General features: G+C 41.9%; 2 protein-coding genes across 5 annotated transcripts in view; both read left to right on the top strand.

Annotated features, from left to right (window-relative positions):
• The window catches only part of ERLIN1 (ER lipid raft associated 1), a 67765-nt gene that overhangs the window by 50129 nt on the left and 273 nt on the right, over positions 1-17363 (top strand). Inside the window, exons 13-14 of one of the 4 annotated variants that reach the window (XR_005793607.1) lie at positions 3434-3564; positions 6810-6908. Coding sequence is in view for 2 of the 4 variants with exons in the window: in XM_040486145.1 (XP_040342079.1) it covers positions 6810-6880 (71 nt within the window). In the remaining 2 variants the exon portion in view is untranslated. Of the gene's footprint in view, positions 1-3433; positions 3565-6809; positions 6920-9504; positions 9616-17363 lie in introns of those variants that run through there. The other 3 variants (XR_005793608.1, XM_040486145.1, XM_040486144.1) reach the window with 3 other exon arrangements.
• CPN1 (carboxypeptidase N subunit 1) overlaps positions 9142-17363 on the top strand; it is a 23472-nt gene continuing 15250 nt past the window's right edge. The window contains exons 1-2 of the mRNA XM_040486142.1: positions 9142-9679; positions 12471-12667. Of these exons, the coding sequence (XP_040342076.1) occupies positions 9457-9679; positions 12471-12667 (420 nt within the window). The 5' untranslated portion in view covers positions 9142-9456. The remainder of the gene's footprint in view (positions 9680-12470; positions 12668-17363) is intronic.

Here is a 17363-nt window from a genome sequence, read left to right as displayed (position 1 = left end):
CTAGAATATGTGAGCACACAAAGCCAACACATTCCTGCACAGACTCTGAGAAGGAGATCAATTTACCTAAAATGAAGTGTCATGTTCCTGGGGAGTGCATCCAGTGACCCTCCATGGGTAGCATGCCAAGGTCTAAGGTGGATCAGAGATGATCAGATGTTCTGCAGTATCTGTCCTCTCTTTTTATTGTAACAGAACTGATTTTTAGCTGGGCTTATGGCTGTCTGGGACAAAAACTACATGTACCAGCTTCCCTTCCATGTAGGCACGACTATGTGACTGCCTTCTGGCCTGTGAAATGTAAGTGGAAGCCATGGTGTAAACCTAGGAAGTTTGTTTTTGTTTTTATCTTTATTTTCTCAGCAGCTTTATTTATCATGCATACACCACATACAAGTGGAATCATGCAATAATTAGGTTTTTGGTGACTGGCTTCCTTCATTTAGCATAATGGTTAAAAGGTTCATCCGTGTTACAGCATGTACGAGTACTTCATTCCTGTTTATTGCTGAATATGTATAAACCACATTCCTGTTATCCATTCTCACTGGCAGTGTGTGAGAGTGGGAAGTTTGCTTTTAAAGGAAGAAAGTGGGCTCCTTCTTGGTGGCTGGAATGTCTGTCCAGGCATCAGCACAGTCTTAAACCTTGGAGAGTACATGGCTTTTTTATGAGGACTCTATTATCAAGACCTGTGGAATAGAAAAGACACTGACAGCCTTGATTTTTATGGCAGGTTTTGACCAGTAAACAAAACTTATTTTGGACAAATACATTTTGGAAAGGTATCAACCTAATATCATGGAAAGAATAACTTTTTTCAGGTTTAAATTGTATTTCTGTTGAGGTCTTTTTTTTTTTTTTTTGTCTCTACAGATTTGTTGTTTAATATGTAATGATGGGAAACAATAAACTTAGTTTTTCTTCTGAAGAAAAAAAACAGGGGGAGGGAGGAAGGGAGAAAGAGGAGCCACAGTTTTTTAACAAGGATGATAAATATTGTACCATTTTAAATCTAAATGACAGCTCAACACTTGTGAGAGTTATGGACACAGAGCTGAATATAAATTTTACAGCATGAACAATAATGTGACTAACAGAAATCTGGAGTCATTAGACTGCAAAGGAGCTTTTGGGACAGGGGAAAACTCACTTCAAGCTGTCGGGTGGGGCACCTGGGTGGCTCAGTCTATTAAGCATCTGACTTGTGATCTCAGTTCAGGTCTTGATCTCAGTGTTGTGAGTTCAAGCACCATGTTGTTGGGCTCCACGCTGGGTGTGGAGCCTACTTAAGAAAAAAAAAAAAAAAAGGTTTCCGATAGCTTCTCCTTACTCTTGGAATAAAATCTGAACCCCTTGCCACACAGATAAAGTGTGTGCCACTTTCCTATTCTCCCGTTGGATGTGTGGCCTCCTTGGTCTCCAAGCTCCTACACTGGACTGGCTCTCCAGTCCCGAGACAAGCCATCCCTCACTGCTCTGGGTGTGTGCCCTGGCTCCACATCTACCTGGACTGCTCTCTGTCCCCAGAGAGTCCCCTGATTGACTCCTTTGATGATGCAAAGCTCAAATCAAATGTCACTTGAACAGGCCATCTCTGATCCCCAAACGGAATCAGCCACCCCAACTCACCCTAGCCCACCTTGGGCCAGTCTCTATCACCACATACTATTTTCTTCATAAATAAAATCTGAAAATATCTCCATCATTATGTATTTATTGTTTATTTTCTACACACACACACACACACACACACACACACACACACGCCATGAGAGTGGGGATCTTACCTGTCTTACTATCTATCCCCATACCAGAGTTTGACACAAAGTGTTGACTATATTTTTGTGGAATGAATAAATGAACAAACAAAAAGCTCTGTTACCACATGGACCAAATAGTTACCATCTAACAATGAAATATGGGGTTGAAAAACATAACAGCATCACGACCACCATCCCTTAATGATTTCTATGCTTTTTTTAAATTTAGAGCCATTATTTGGCATTTTATTTCATCTTACAAAGAGATATTTTTCTAAAGGCAAGCAATTCCTTCAGCTTTATTTCAACTTTTTTTTCTTCTGTTAAGACCCTATGATCCCTTTTTTGGAAAATTATTCATCTATCCTTCTATCTGCGAATTCATTCATTTCAACAAACATTTATTGAGTACCTAGTATGTGCTAAGCAGTATTCTAAACATTGAGGACAAAGCAGTGAAAAGAAACAACTCAGTAATCCTGCCTTCCTGCAGCTTATATCTTAGTAGTGAATACAACAAACAAACAAAAAGGAACAAATAATTACATAATATACCTCTAGGTAATGATAAGTATTACAAAGAAGAATCCAGTAAAGGGATAGAGAATGGAAAGAGATAGCAGCCTGGGACTAGTTTGGGTGGATAGGAAGGTCAGAGCCAGCCTCTCTAAAGTGGTGGAATTTGAGTGTGAACTTAAATGATGTGAAGGGAAAAGCCACACATATTTAGGAAAGAGCATTCCAGGCAGGGAAAATAGCAACTAAAAAGGCCCTGGGGCAGAAATGAGCTTAGTATGTCCAAGGAATAGAAAGGACATTGTGACTGTTGCTTACTAGGCCTTGATGTCACTATAAGTATGGTGGGAAATTACTGAACTATTTTGAGTTGGAAAGTCATTTGATTTATGTTTTAAAAACCCTGGCTATGATGTTGTTAATAAAACTAGTGGGGCAAAAATAGAAACAGGAAAATATTCAAGGAGGCGGTTGTCATTATCCAAAGAAGAAATACATGGTGAGGCTATTGTCATCATTCAAGCTAGAAATGTATGGTTACCTGGACTAGGATGACAGTGGTCAAGGTAAGAGAAGTAGTCAGTTTCCAGATATATCTTACAGCGGAGTCTGTATAACTTGGTGACATGATGAGTAACATAAAAAGAGGGGCACCTGGGGGGCTCAGTAGGTTAAGTCCGACTTTGGCTCAGGTCATGATCTCACGGTTCATGAGCTCTCATGAGTTCGGGCTCTGTGCTGGCAGCTCAGAGCCTGGAGCCTGCTTTGGAATTGTCTCCCTTTCTCTTTGCCCCTCCCCCGCTTGCACTCTGTCTTTCTCCTTCTCTCTCTCAAAATAAATAAACTTAAAAAAATTTTTAAAAGAGGCATTGTAGATGAGTCTCAGGTTTTGACCTGAGAAATTGGATCAATTGTGGTAATATTTCCCAGTTTGAGGAGGCAGATGAGGGAAAGAGCAAATTTAATTTAAGAGTCATCCCAATGGAATTGCCTGTCACCAATTGATAGTGGGGTTATTCTCAGCTGATGGGGTGTGGGGGTAGCATCTTATTTTTATCCTTGTTCTTTTCTGTATTGTCTGCATTTTTATAACAAACATATTTCGTTTTTACATAAGCATATAAAGTCATTTTTAAAAAAGAATTATTTTCAAGGTACCCTTAAGAACAGGAAGCCAAATTGGAGGCAGTGTCGTGATATAACCAGGCCAACGTGACAGAGGCATTCTGGCATTGTGGAAAGCTTTGGAGTCAGACAATGAATTTAATCTCCAGATTTTCCAGATGTAAGTTATATGATCTGGGAAAATCATTTAAATTTTAGGGGTTCTCATATATGTAAATGGGATATGATGGTCCCCTTAGGGGCACGTGGGTGGCTCAGTCACTTGAGCATCTGACTCTGGATTTCAGCTCAGGTCATGATCCCAGCATCGTGGGATTGAGCCCCATGTTGGGCTCTGTGCTGAGCATGGAGCCTGCTTAAGATATTCTCTCTCTCTCTCTCTCTCTCTCTCTCCCTCCCTCCCATTGCCCCTTACCCTGCTCATGCTCTCTCTTTCTCTAAGAAATAAAATTAAAAGATAATAAAATAGGAGCTAAGACCAAGCCTAACTAGGGAGAGACCTCTTTAGGTGAGAGGATCAGGGGAAGGTCCCATGTGACAAGCTGTGAGAACAGTCCAGCAAGGAACATTGGTAGGAGCTTGGTCTGTCCTGAGGACCAATATTCTTTACTCTCCATGCTTGGCCAGGTCCTCTTTGCTCTGCTCTCTCATAACACTTAAACCCCAAATCTATCTCAGAGAGTGATTGGTGATTTGAATGGCGCTGGATGTATGATTCATCTATATGTCTAGCCCACTAATGTTTATTAAGCAGGGTTAAATGACATTGAGACTGTCCTGCAGGAGCTCAGAGTTACTGCTGGATGATAGAAAGAAATTTTAAAGTTTAAAATTTGAAACACACAACCTCTGCCTTCTCTCTCTGTCTCTGTCTCTGTCTCTGTCTCTGTCCCTCTCTCTCTCTTCCCCCTCCTTCTCACTCCCTCTCTCCCTTGTCTAGGGTCTAGGGAAGAGTGACAGCAGAAGGAGGAGGACTGCTGCCCACCTCCCTACTTAATGTTAACATCCTTCTACCCCTCCTCAATCCCTTACAAGTTTTGGTGAGCTCCTTTCTTTGCTCACATGTCCCTGGTGGGACCTTATTTCTGCTGCGTATCTGTACTCACTGGAGCTAGTTGAGTAGGATGTTGGGCTCACTGCGCTGAAGGGTGCTGAGTTCAGGCCCTTCTCCACTACTTAGTTGTGTGACCCTGGGAAAATCCCTCCTCTGAAACGGAATTACAGTACCTTCCTCCCCAGGCTATCATGGGGAATAAATAAGGAGCTAGTTGGCACCCTGTAAAACAATGTAGATTGTGAAGTAGTGGAGATTTCTTGGACCAGGCAGGGGGTAACTGTGAGGATACTGAGAACCCAGGAAAGAGGAAGTGCCTAAAATCTGCCCTCTTTCTCACATCTCATCACTGTGGCTCTGACCCTCCTGCCTTTGTCTTTCACTCTTGAGGAACCTTGTGATCACACAGGGCTGGGCCAGGTAATCCTTCTATCTCAAGATTAGCTGATAAGCAGCCATAATTCCATCTGCAAACTTCTTTGTGCCTTGCCATGTAACATCACACACTCCCAGCTTCTAGGGATTAGAATGTGGACATTTTTGGGGGCCTATTATTATACCTGCCACAGTGGGAGACAGGACCTTCTGATCTAATTCAGTGCCCACATACTCTCCCAAACCCAGCAAAGCTGTTCCGTGACCCAGCTCAGTGGTCCCAAGTGAATACATACATCATGTCCCCCGCAGTGTTGTGTTTGTTCAGCCATAGCTTTGAGGACAGGGACTGCCTTTTCCACTATTGATTGTCACGTCACTAGAATGTAAGCACCACATGAGCAGGGGTCTTTGCTGGGGTTTATTCTGTATCAAAAATAATAAGTAAAGCCATTAGCCTTTAATGGTAAAGGCCTTATGTATGTATTTGTTGAATGAATGAATTGTATGCCATCATCCAGCATGGTCTTGAGCACAGAATAATTGCTTAATGCTGCTGCTACTACTGTTAATCTGCTAATCATATGTATGGAGCCCTTACTGTGTGCCAGGCACTGTGCAAAAGGCCTTACGTGTGTTATCTTATCTGATCCACCCAACTCATGAGGAAGGACCTGTTTCTTCTCCATCCTATACAGAAGGAAATTGAAATTTAGAGAAATTAATTAATTTGCCCAAGGTCAAATGACCTAAGAGGGAGTTGAACTTTACTTAAAATCATATCCTTATGCATTATGCTAAGTGAAATAAGTCAAAGACAAATACTGTATGATCTCACTTATATGTGGAATCTAAAAAAGCCAAGCTCATAGAAACAGAATGGTGGTTGCTAGGGGTTGGGGAGTGGATGAAATGAGATGTTGGTCAAAGGATACAAACTCCCAGCTGTAAGATGAATAAGTTCAGGAGATCTTATGTACAGCACGGTAACTGTAGTTAACAATACTCTATTATATACTTGAAAAGAGAGTAGATCTTAAATATTCTCGCCATATGCACACACATACAAACACACACACACACACACACACACACACACACACACACACTAAGATAAGTGAGGTGATAGAAGTGTTAACTGACCCTATCATGGTAATCATTTTGCAACATATACATGTATCGAATCATCACATTGTATGCCTTAAATGTACACAATGTTATGTTAATTATATCTCATTAAAGCTGGAAAAAAAATTTTTTTAATATCATATCCCTCTGACACTCAGACTCCTTCCACTTCTAGTTGTTTTGAGAGGCATTGCATGCATTCTGGCTTTAGGACATGTGTTCCGGTGCTTAAAGTGGAATCCCAGAGAAGTGCCAACCTCAGCTCTGATATATAGAGGGTTCCCTGTTTACAACAACCCAAAGTTCAAACAGGCAGGGAGGGTACATCCCTCTCCTAGAGAAGAGGAGTCATCTGTGTAGCATGAGTGAGGTCCCCTAAGAACTATAGGCACATTTGCCAGAGAAAGGGGAATTCTTCTACAAGGAACAATTTGGGCTTATCTGAGGGCCACTAAGCCAAGCCTTCAGTTGTCACAGTAGGTATTGTCCTGGAAAAAAGGCCTAATGTGTGACAGCATCCGTAATGCCTTCGCAGCCTTCTCTCTTGATTCACCACCTGTGGTGTCCGGATCTTATCAGATACCATGGGATTTTAGTAATGGGCGTAAGGCGGCAGCCCTATGCCACTACGAATTTGGTGCTTATCTAGGGTCAACCCTCTGGACCATTTGTGGGCCAGGTTGGCCTGGCTATACAGTGTTCACCCGATATATCTAAGAGGGAATAGTGGTCTTTACTGACAGGTTATAAAAGCATTGGACTTCCTTGGGAAAGTTTGCTAGAGATAGAGCAGAAGGATGCAAGATGAAACATCATTAATGGGTTTGTTCGTTCATTCATTTAACAAGGGTGCATCTATGCCAGGCTCTGTGCTAGAGGCTGTCGGCCATCCGAGATGACAGGACCAGGGTGTCAGTGAGCCTGCACTATATCCTAACACCCACCAGGCACATAGTAGGTAAGTACATTAATAGGCAAAACAATAAGAATTGGAAATACAAAGACTGATTGTAGTAGCAATTGCAAGGGGAGGTGAGGAAGACCCAGGATTGAGAGCTGGGTCGAGGCACCTGGGGAAACAGCTCAAGCAAAAGCAGGAAGGCAGGTGAAGAGGGCATGCTCAGAAGACAGTGTGTGGTGTACTGAGTCTGGATGACAAGTCACACCTGGACCATGTAGGAAGGCTTTGAGGACCAGGCTGAGGCCTCTGGATTTTAACACTGCAGCACATGAAGATCTACTGAAACTTTGTTCTTGGAAAACAGGTGTAATTTATATACCATAAAATTCACTCATTTTAAGTGTACAATTCAATGAATTGTGCAATCGTTGCTATGATCCAGTTTTAGAGCATCCTTATTGCTCCAGCTAGATTCCTCATGCCTATTTATAGTAAATCCCCATTCCCATCTCCAGCCCCAGGCAATTGCTATTTTGATTTCTATCTCTGTAGGTTTACTTTTGTATGACAATTCCTATAGGTGGAATAATTTAATATGTGGTTTTTCATGTTGGCTTCTTTCGTCTAGCATAGTGGTTTTGGAGTCCATCCATGTTGAAGTATTCAGTTATATGGTTATACCACATTTGATTTATCTATTTACCGGTTAATGCACATGTGGGTAGTTTCAACCTTTTTGGCTATTATGATTAAGACTGCTATGAACATTCTTTTAAAAAAAAAAAACATTTATTTATTATTAAGAGACAAAGAGAGACAGAGCATGAGCATGGGAGGGGCAGAGAGAGGAGGAGACACAGAATCCGAAGCAGGCTCCAGGCTCTGAGCTGTCAGCACAGAGCCCGACGCAGAGCTCAAACTCACAAACTGTGAGATCATGACCTGAGCCGAAGTCGGACGCTTAACCGACTGAGCCACCCAGGTGCCCCAAGACTGCTATGAACATTCTTATGTGCAAGTCCTTGTTCTCTTGCATAGGTGCCCAGAGTGGAGTTGTTAGGTTATATAGTAAATTTATAGTTAACTTTGGGGGGAGGGACTGTACTTCATTCTTTTTCTTTTTTTAAAAAAAGCAGCTTTGGTGAGATATAATTTGTATACCATAAAATTCACCTGCTTTAAGTATACAATTCAGTGAATTTTAGTAGATTTACGGAGTTGTACAATCTAATCTTGGAACACTTCTAACATCTTAAAAAGAAACCATCTGCCCACTTATAGTCATTCTACATTTCCACTCCCAGCTCTATGCAACCTTTTATTTACTATACATTTGCCTTTCATAAACATTTCATGTCAATTGGGTCATATAATATCTGGTCTTTTGTGTCTGACTTCTTTCACCACGCATAATGCTTTTAAGGTTCATCCATGTTATACAATATGCCAGTACTTTATTCCTTTTTATTGTCAAATGATATTTCATTTTTTGGATGTTCCATATTTTGTTTATCCGTTCACCAGAGAATGGACATTTGAATTGTTTCCACTTTTTGTCTATTTTAAATAATACTGCAATGAACATTCATGTACACATTTTGTGTGGATGTATGTTTTCATTTCTCTTGGGTAGATATGTAGAAGTGAAATTACTGGGTCATACAGTAAGTATAAACTTAACCTTCTAGGTAACTGCAAAACTGTTTTCCAAGGTGGCTGCAACATTTATTTTCCCATACGAGGGTCCCAGTTTCTCCCTATTCTCACCAACACTTGTTATTGTGACTTTTTGATTATAGCCATTCTAGTGGATGTGAAGTGATATCTCATTGTGTTGTATTTCCTTGTGACCAATAATGGCGAACATCGTTAAATGTGCGTGTGTATTAGCTGTTCATATATCTACTTTGATGAAATGTCTATTCAAATCTTCTGCCCATTTTTGAATTGAGTTGCTTTATTATTGTGTTGTAAGAGTTCTTGATGTATTCTGGATATATTGTCAGATTTGTGAATTGCAGTTATTTTTCTCCCGGCCTGTGGCTCATCTTTCCATTTTCTCAATGGCAACTGTTGAAAGATTTTTGAGGAGCAAGGAGACAAGACAGAGCCGTGCTCCAGAAAGAGTCTGGCAGCAGTGTGTGGGATTGATCGAAATGGACAGAGAATTCTAATTAATACATCTCCTTAAATTGTAATACAGGGAATAAGCACAAACCAAGTTTCTCAAAATTCTCTGGGAATCAAAGGGTTATAAGCAACTATTTATTGAAGCCTGTTTACAGTCCAGTTAATCAGTAAGCCAGAATCAGTGAAACTACCCAATCTGGGGGAGTACAAAAGCCTTTCAAAAGGTTTCCCTGGATTAGGAAAATCAGAGAGATGGGGGAGGAGAGATGAGTGGCTATCCCAGAGCTACATAAATAATTTCCAGCGTTGAACGGGACAATTCTGAACTTCCTTGCCAGGTGTTGTGGCACTGGTGTTTACTGGCGGGAAACTAGGAAGAGCTGGTTCTTGGCCCTTGGATTTTGACTGGTTGTTGGGAGAGGTGGAGCCCATTTTAGTGGGTCTCTTTGAAAAAGCCTGTCAAGATGTCAGGCCTGCTCTCAGTCTTCTTCCACCTCCTCTTTCTCTTCAAGTTGGTTGCCCCAGTGACCTTTCGCCACCACCGCTATGATGACCTTGTGCGGACGCTGTACAAGGTGCACAACGAATGCCCCTACATCACGCGGGTTTACAGCATCGGGCGCAGTGTGAAGGGGAGACACCTCTACGTGCTGGAATTCAGCGACTACCCTGGAATCCACGAGCCCTGTAAGCCCTGAGCAGTTCTTGGAATGTATGGGACAGGACCCTTCCCTGACAAATCCAGTAATTGGGGCTGTTTTCTGGGGAAGTCCATGGACCCCTCCACCTATAAAGTATCACCTCTTCCTCCATCTGTGCTAAATATTTCCCCACTTAGCCCTCAGATTGCTCCTGCCTCTGGGGAGCTACAACCCCCAATTCAGGCTCTAGTCTGTTCCTCCTTTGGAGGTTCTGTTTGCTCAAGACCTTAATGCTAAAAGGTGAGTCTTCTTCCCTCCTCCCATCCCAGCCCCCCTGCCTTCCCTCCCATTACCCTTCTTTCTTCCTTGCTGTTATGCTGTCTTTAACCAGTGCTTCAGGAGACATAAGCAGAAACAATCAGCTCTTCTAGTTCTGTCAGGAAGCCTCAAAGGGTTTGGGTTTATCATTCTCTTTGGGGAATGACAGTATGATACGTATGGGATCCTGGAGATAGTTTGAGGTCTTGGGAATTGGTTTTATGCACTGCATTACTTTTTGTTAGTTTGTTTCTATTATAAAAGCAACCTGTATTTAGATTAAAATAGAAATTAGATATGGAAACAAACAAACAAAAAAGCTCACGCCATAATCCCACCACTCACAGATGATCATTGTTAACATATCGATGCATATCCTTCCAGACTTTTTTGTATGCATGTTTAACAACCCCCCCACACATACACATATTTTTTTATAAAAATGGAATCATAATAGAACAGCTTTTCTCATTTCATAGTCTTTTATAAGTAATATCCATATCTGTAAATGTACATCTTCATCATAATTTTGGCTGCATAATATTCATTGCATGGTTGTATTTAACTGTTCATTGAATGATGGGCATTGAAGTTGTGTCTAATTTCTCATAGCTTGACTTAGAGCAGTTGTGACATCCAAGTTATGTCTGTTCCTCCTAAACACTGTCAGTTTCAAATCTCTCTCATCCTTTCCACTTCCACACCACCCACACCAGCCAAACATCATTGCAACCTGCCTATATCATCACACTAGGTTCCTGACTCTTTCAACCCCTACCTGCCACCACTCTCTAAAACTTCCCTTCAGCACACAGATGCCAGAATACTTTTCCCAAATATTTAATCTTCTCACTCCCCTGCTTAAAATCCTTTAGTGGCAACCTCACACTCAATGGATCCTGTCTGTGACAGCTTTAGAATGTTACATGGCCAGTGAGGAGGGTATGGGAGGGGGGGCACTGGCTCAAGGAAGTCTATGTCATTAAATGAGGATAAGGACTTTGCTTTGAAGCCACACTTGCATAGAAAGCACCATGTTTTTTGGGGTGTGTGTTCATTGCGGAAGCTTGTGGGTACTAGTTTTAGGGCTAGCCCCTCACTCCATGCATTCAAGGCCTTCTTGAAGCTCTTTCATACTATTCCAGCCCTCACTAATCTCTCTTTTCTTTGATGCCCTATAATTTAGCTGTTAATCCATTCATTCCTTTCATGCATTCATCATTCATTCCACAAATATTACTGATTGTCTAGTACTGATTATCAATTACTGATTGTCTATTTTGTAGACTCTGAATAGACAACAAACAGGATAAAACAAAGACACCTCCCTCGGGCCTTAATTTTAGCCATGTAAGACTGGCAACAAATGGGTAACTAAGTAAATACATATTAAGTCAGATGAAAAAAAGTGCTATAGAGAAAAAATAACCTTTAAAAGAGAGATAGAGAATGCCATAAGCAGGAGAGGGGGTTGTTGCTGTTTAGGAGAAGCTTCTTTTTCGAGGTGAGTTTTGAGCATGTGATGGAGCATGCCACGCTGTAACTGGAAAGTCTTTGCAGACAGGAAAGAACAGGAGTGTGCTTGGTGTGTGTGAGTGCAAGGAAGCCCCCTGTGGCTCCAGCGGAGTGAACGATGGGAAAGCAAGGTCAGGGCAGTATGGTTGGGGATAGGGCTCCTAGGCAGGAGATCAGGTAGTGCCTTATAAGCCTGTGTAAAGATTTTGGCTTTTAGAGTGAAGTGAGAAGCCACTGGAGGGTTTTAAGCAGAAGAGTGACATGATCTGACTTAAATTTGTAAAATTAAGTTTTCAACTGGGATGATTAGGAACTGTTATGCCATAACCCAAGTAGGGAAAGCCTGCTTTCTTGTGAAAACACCATTCTTAACCTGAAAAGACTTGTTTCTGAGAAGCACCAGGCTACTGTGAATGCACCTGGGCTTTGGCCTCCATCTTATTAAATAACTATGTGGGGGCGCCTGGGTGGCGCAGTCGGTTAAGCGTCCGACTTCAGCCAGGTCACGATCTCGAGGTCCGTGAGTTCGAGCCCCGCGTCAGGCTCTGGGCTGATGGCTCAGAGCCTGGAGCCTGTTTCCGATTCTGTGTCTCCCTCTCTCTCTGCCCCTCCCCCGTTCATGCTCTGTCTCTCTCTGTCCCAAAAATAAATAAACATTGGAAAAAAAAATTTAAAAAAAAAGGTGACCTCCAACAGGTTACTCAGCTGCTTCCACACCTCCCTCATTCTGGAGCTAATGATGCCTACTTCACAGGTTTTCTGTGAAGATTAGGAGTAATGAACACAAAAGGGGCTCCATGGCATGGATTTTTGTAGCATTTATGATTGTAATTTGTTCAAAAGGGCCTCGGGAATCACTGGAAAAGACCCAATGGAAGCATAAGATTTTCATGTGTTCATTACGCGAAGAGAGGGAAAAGGTCCCTGTGCAACGTTAGGAATCCTTGCCACTTGCAAACTTTCCCCATCCTCTCTCTTCTCGCGTGTTCTTGTCGCGCCTGCAGTGGAACCGGAAGTCAAGTACGTGGGGAACATGCACGGCAACGAGGTGCTGGGCCGCGAGTTGCTGCTGCAGCTGGCGGAGTTCCTGTGCGAGGAGTTCCGGAACGGGAACCAGCGCATCGTGCGGCTTGTGGAGGGCACGCGCGTGCACATCATGCCGTCCATGAACCCAGACGGCTACGAGGTGGCCGCCGCCCAGGTACTGAGCCCCGGGGCGAGAGCCCTCCGGGGAGTCCGTAAAAGCATCCGCCCAGTCCCGCTGTAGATGCCACTGTGCAATAGAGAAAAGGCCGGTGGAAATACAACAGTGTGCAGACCCGCTTCAGCGCTGTGGCTCCCTAGGCAGTGAACGTGGGCTGCCTCCACACCTTTCCGGCTGACCTGACGGTTTTGTTGTGGGGATCAATGAGGCAATATCCGTGACAATGCTTTTTAAACTGGAAACTACTAACCAGGTGTGAAGGGCTCTTGCAAAACCTCCTTCCCTCAATTTTTAGCTTCTTACTCTAAATACTCTTCTCCCTGCCACACTACACTTACCGTTTGCATTGGGCTGGGCGGAGGGAAACAGAACTAGCTTGGCCCAGAATGGCGAAGTCAGGGGCTAATTCTAGATTCTTCATGCATTTGGTTATATTTCTTTTTTTTTTTTTAATTGAGGTATAATTGACATACAATATTATATTAGTTTCAGGTGTACACCATAGCGATTAGACATTTGTGTGCTTTGCTTAGTGAATATTTTACTATATTTATGTACGACTTTTTCCTCTACTAGTATCAAACTCAGCCTTTTAATTCTTTATTTTAAATATTTTTTTTAACATTTATTTATTTTTGAGAGACAGAGAGTGGCAGAGCATGAGCAGGGGAGGGAGAGAGAGAGAGAGGTACAGAATCCGAAGCAGGCTCCAGGCTCTGAGCTGTTTGTTATCACAGAGCCCGATGCAGGGGCCCAAACTCACGAACTGCTAGACCATGACCTGAGCTGAAGTCAGGCACTCAACTGACTGAGCCACCCAGGAGCCCCAATTCTTTATTTTAGAGTTACATTTTGCAGGGATCTGTGGGCTTTTACTTTATTTCTTGACGTAAATTCAAAATGTCAGTGTGCCTAACTTTAAATCAACGATTTGTGTGTGTGGCTGTGCATCAGAATCATACCTGAAGATTTTTTGAAATATAAATTCCTAGGTTCCCCCTCCCCCCCCCAACCCTCATCTACTAAATTAGAATTTGGGGGGAGGGGCGTGAAGCCAGGCATCTGCTTTACACAATGGATATGTTCCTTTAAAAGCTGTGCTTAATTAAACCTGGTTTGTTTGGGGTTTGGGGTAAAGAATTGTAAATTAAAGAGGTTTGGGTTTTTTTTTTTTCCAATTTAAAAATATGTTTATTTGGGGTAGTCTTGAAATTTTTTTCATTTTTAAAACTAGATTTCACTACTTAACTTTAAAAAAATTTTTATTTTATTGTGGTAAGAACACCAAAGATGAAGTCTTTGCTCTTAACAAAATTTTAAGTGTACAACACAGTATTGTTGACTATGGGTACAGAGTCATATAGCTAGTCTCCAGAACTTATCTATCTTGCTCAACCAAAACTTTAGGTACCTTCATCAGTAACTTCCCATTTCCTCCTCCTCCCAGCCCCTGGCGACCATCCTCCGCTCTGATTCCATGAATCTGACCACTCTATCCCATACAAGTAGAACCATGAGGCGTCTGTCCTTTTGGCCCATCCCATTTTTAACCTACTTAAGAATAGTGCTGGGGAGGTAAGTAGAGGCAGGGAGGAGAATGGAACCAAGATGCTGAATGAAACACAAATTTGACCCTTGCGTTCTCACAGCTTCCTGCCAACACAACTCATCAAATGAAAAAAGAAAGCTTTGTTCCTCCACTGGAAAATCAGAGAGGTGCACATTAACATCTTCAGGCTTGAGTTTCCAAAACAGCAGGAAAATTTGGAAGAGATGTGGGGGAGACCTCCAGCCTGGTTGCTTTCCTTCTATTGAACCTTCCCTATATTGCAGTGGAGAAACCGGAGAACCTCAGACTTGCCCACATCTCTTGTAGAATGAAGTGGGGTGAGGGGAAGTGGGGGAAATCCCTGCCAGCCTTGTAAATCCTAGAGCCATCTCTGGGGATCCAGTCACCTCTGCTCACCTGCTGTGTACTTGTTCAGAGGGAGCAGAGCTTGAACCCGAGTGCAAGAGAAGCCTAATCAGGTTCTCAGACTTCCAGAACTACCTGCCGTACCCAGAGGAAACCTGTCTGCAGGGCTATACAGGGAAGACCTGCCTGGCCACCAAACTTTAAAGCTACCTATAGGTAAAACAGAATAATCTCCCCTTCCTCCACCCCACTAAAGATTCCCAAATTATAATCCCTAGAAACTGTGCATATGTTATGTTACATGGCATGGGAGAATTAAGGTTGCAAGTGGAATTAAGGTAAAATAATCATCTGACTTTAAAATATCCTGGATTATTTGGATGGGTCCAGTGTAATCAATCACAGGGGTGCTTTAAATGTGGAAGAGGGAAGCAGAAGGCCACAGAGAGCTTTGAAGATGCCGTGCCAAGGAATGTGGGTGGCCTCTAGAAGCTGGAAAAATCAGGAAGCAGATTCCCTTAGAGACCTCAAAAGGAACACAGCCCTGCTCGTGTCTTTATTTTAGTCTTATGAAACCCATTTCAGTCTTCTGACCTCCGAAACTATAAGATAATATGCTTGCGTTGTTTTAAACCACTAAGTATGTGGTAATTTTTTACAGCAGGAATAGGAAACAAATACACCACCTACCCTGTTTATGGGAACTTTCTGTTAAGGAAACTCTTTACCTGCAGCCTAACGATCTGATGTGAGTGGCAAATCAACTAATAAGTAAATTAATGTAACTGTTAATATGGACAGTTGTGAGCTACATTGATATGAATGAGCAAGGAGTGAAAAACTCCTGGAAGCGTGACGAAAATCATTATCTCATAGAAGTGAAAAATTAAACCCCAAACTGAAAAATCATACAGATATTTTATATAAGAGCAGAATGAATTAGGGAACTTAAAGTAACTTTTAAAAAAAATTATGTTCTCAACGAGATATAAGAATAAAATATGAGCAGAGTGCCATGAAAAATAGAGAAATCTAAGAACAATAAAGATTTTTTTAATATGAAAGTGGTAGTACATCTGTCAGTGTTTAGCTTAGCACATCCATCCATTCACCCCACTTCTAGGAACTGCTACTAATTTGGGCTCCACCCTCTCCATCCACAGGGCTCCAGTGAACACTCCTCCCCTTCTCTAATGCCATTAGATGGCATTTCAGTTTTGTGATGGCCTTTGAACATATCACTATTCTGCCACTTTATATATTTTAATTATTTACATATATATCTATCTCCCCGTATATATTATGAATTCCTGGAAGGTAAGCATAATGTCTCATTATCTCCCTTCCTAGTGTCTTTCAGAGGACTTTGAGTAGAGACGCACTTAAGTAAATGTTGATTGGCTAAAAGGATGAACGAATGAGTGAATAAATGACCAAATAAATGATAACAAGCTGAAGTGTGAGCAGGGAAATAAAGGAATGCAGGAGGTTGACACTGATGAGATGAAAGGTAAACAAGGATCCTAAATTAAAAAAAAATAAAAACAGTGGGGGTGGTTTCCATGGTGTAGCTGCTTTGGAAACAGTTTAGCATTTTCTGAAAAGGTTACAGATAGACTTCAATTATTACCCAATAGTTCTACTAGTTGGTGTCTACCCAAGAGAAATGAAAACATACATCTGTACAAAGACTTGTACATGAATGCTTATAGCAGTGTTATTCACTGTAGCCAAAAAGTGGAAATGATCCAGATGTCCATGTACAGGGTTGAGTAGCACCCTCCCCAAAATTCGTGTCTAACCTAGAACCTCTGACTGTGACTTTATTAGGAAATAGAGTCTTTACATATGCAAGCTAAGGTGGAATCATACTGGCTTGGGGTGACCAACTCAAATATGACTGGTGTCCTTCTAAGAAGAAAGAAATCTATGCAGAGACACCCATTAGGGAGAAGCCCTGTGAAAATGGAAGTAGAAATTGAAGCAATATATCCGTGAGCCAAGGAGTGTGTCAAGGATGGCTGGCAGCCATTAGGGGCTGGAAGAGACAAAGAAGGACCTTCTTCTAGGGCCTTTGGAGCATATGACCCCGCTGATCTCTTGATTTCAGACTTCCAGACTCCAGAACTGTGAGAGAATACATTTCTGTTGTGATGAGCCACCCAGTCTGTGTAATTTGTTTCAGCAGCCCTAGGAAACTAATAGTCTATTAATTGGTAAGTAAACAAAGCATAGTAAATCCAAATAATGGAAAATTATTCAGCAATGAAAAGGAATGAAATACACATGCTAAAACGTGGAGGAACCTCAAAAAACATTGTGTCCTGTGATAAAAGCCAAACATGAAGTGTGTGATCCCACTTACTGAAATGACCAGAAAAGGCAAATCTAGGGAGACAGAGAGTGATTACCTAGGGCTGGACTAAGAATGAGGAGTGATTGAATGGGCGTGAGGTCTCCTTTCAGGGCGTTAGAAATACTTCAAAGTTTGATTATGCCGATGCTCACACGACTCTTCTCAGTGGGAACTAGAATTCATTGAATTGTGCACTTAAAATGGGTGAATTTTATGGTATGTAAATTACACCTCAATAAAGCCATATTTTAAAAACAGGGGTTCCCATTATCCTGAAACATCCAGTCTTGTCAGAGTGTCTCCTGGGATCTCTACCATCGACATGTGGTTTACAGGGAAATGTGAACCCCACCGCTGGGACTTTGGATAAATTAATGGAGAAAATGGTGCCTCAATTGATCACCCATTTTAAGTGCACAATT

The sequence above is a fragment of the Herpailurus yagouaroundi genome, unplaced genomic scaffold, assembly GCF_014898765.1.
Source record: "Herpailurus yagouaroundi ecotype Mexico unplaced genomic scaffold, PumYag 163, whole genome shotgun sequence".
Classification (NCBI taxonomy): domain Eukaryota; kingdom Metazoa; phylum Chordata; class Mammalia; order Carnivora; family Felidae; genus Herpailurus; species Herpailurus yagouaroundi.
Note: the sequence above shows the minus strand (reverse complement) of the source record. Positions and strands in the feature narration are given on the sequence as shown.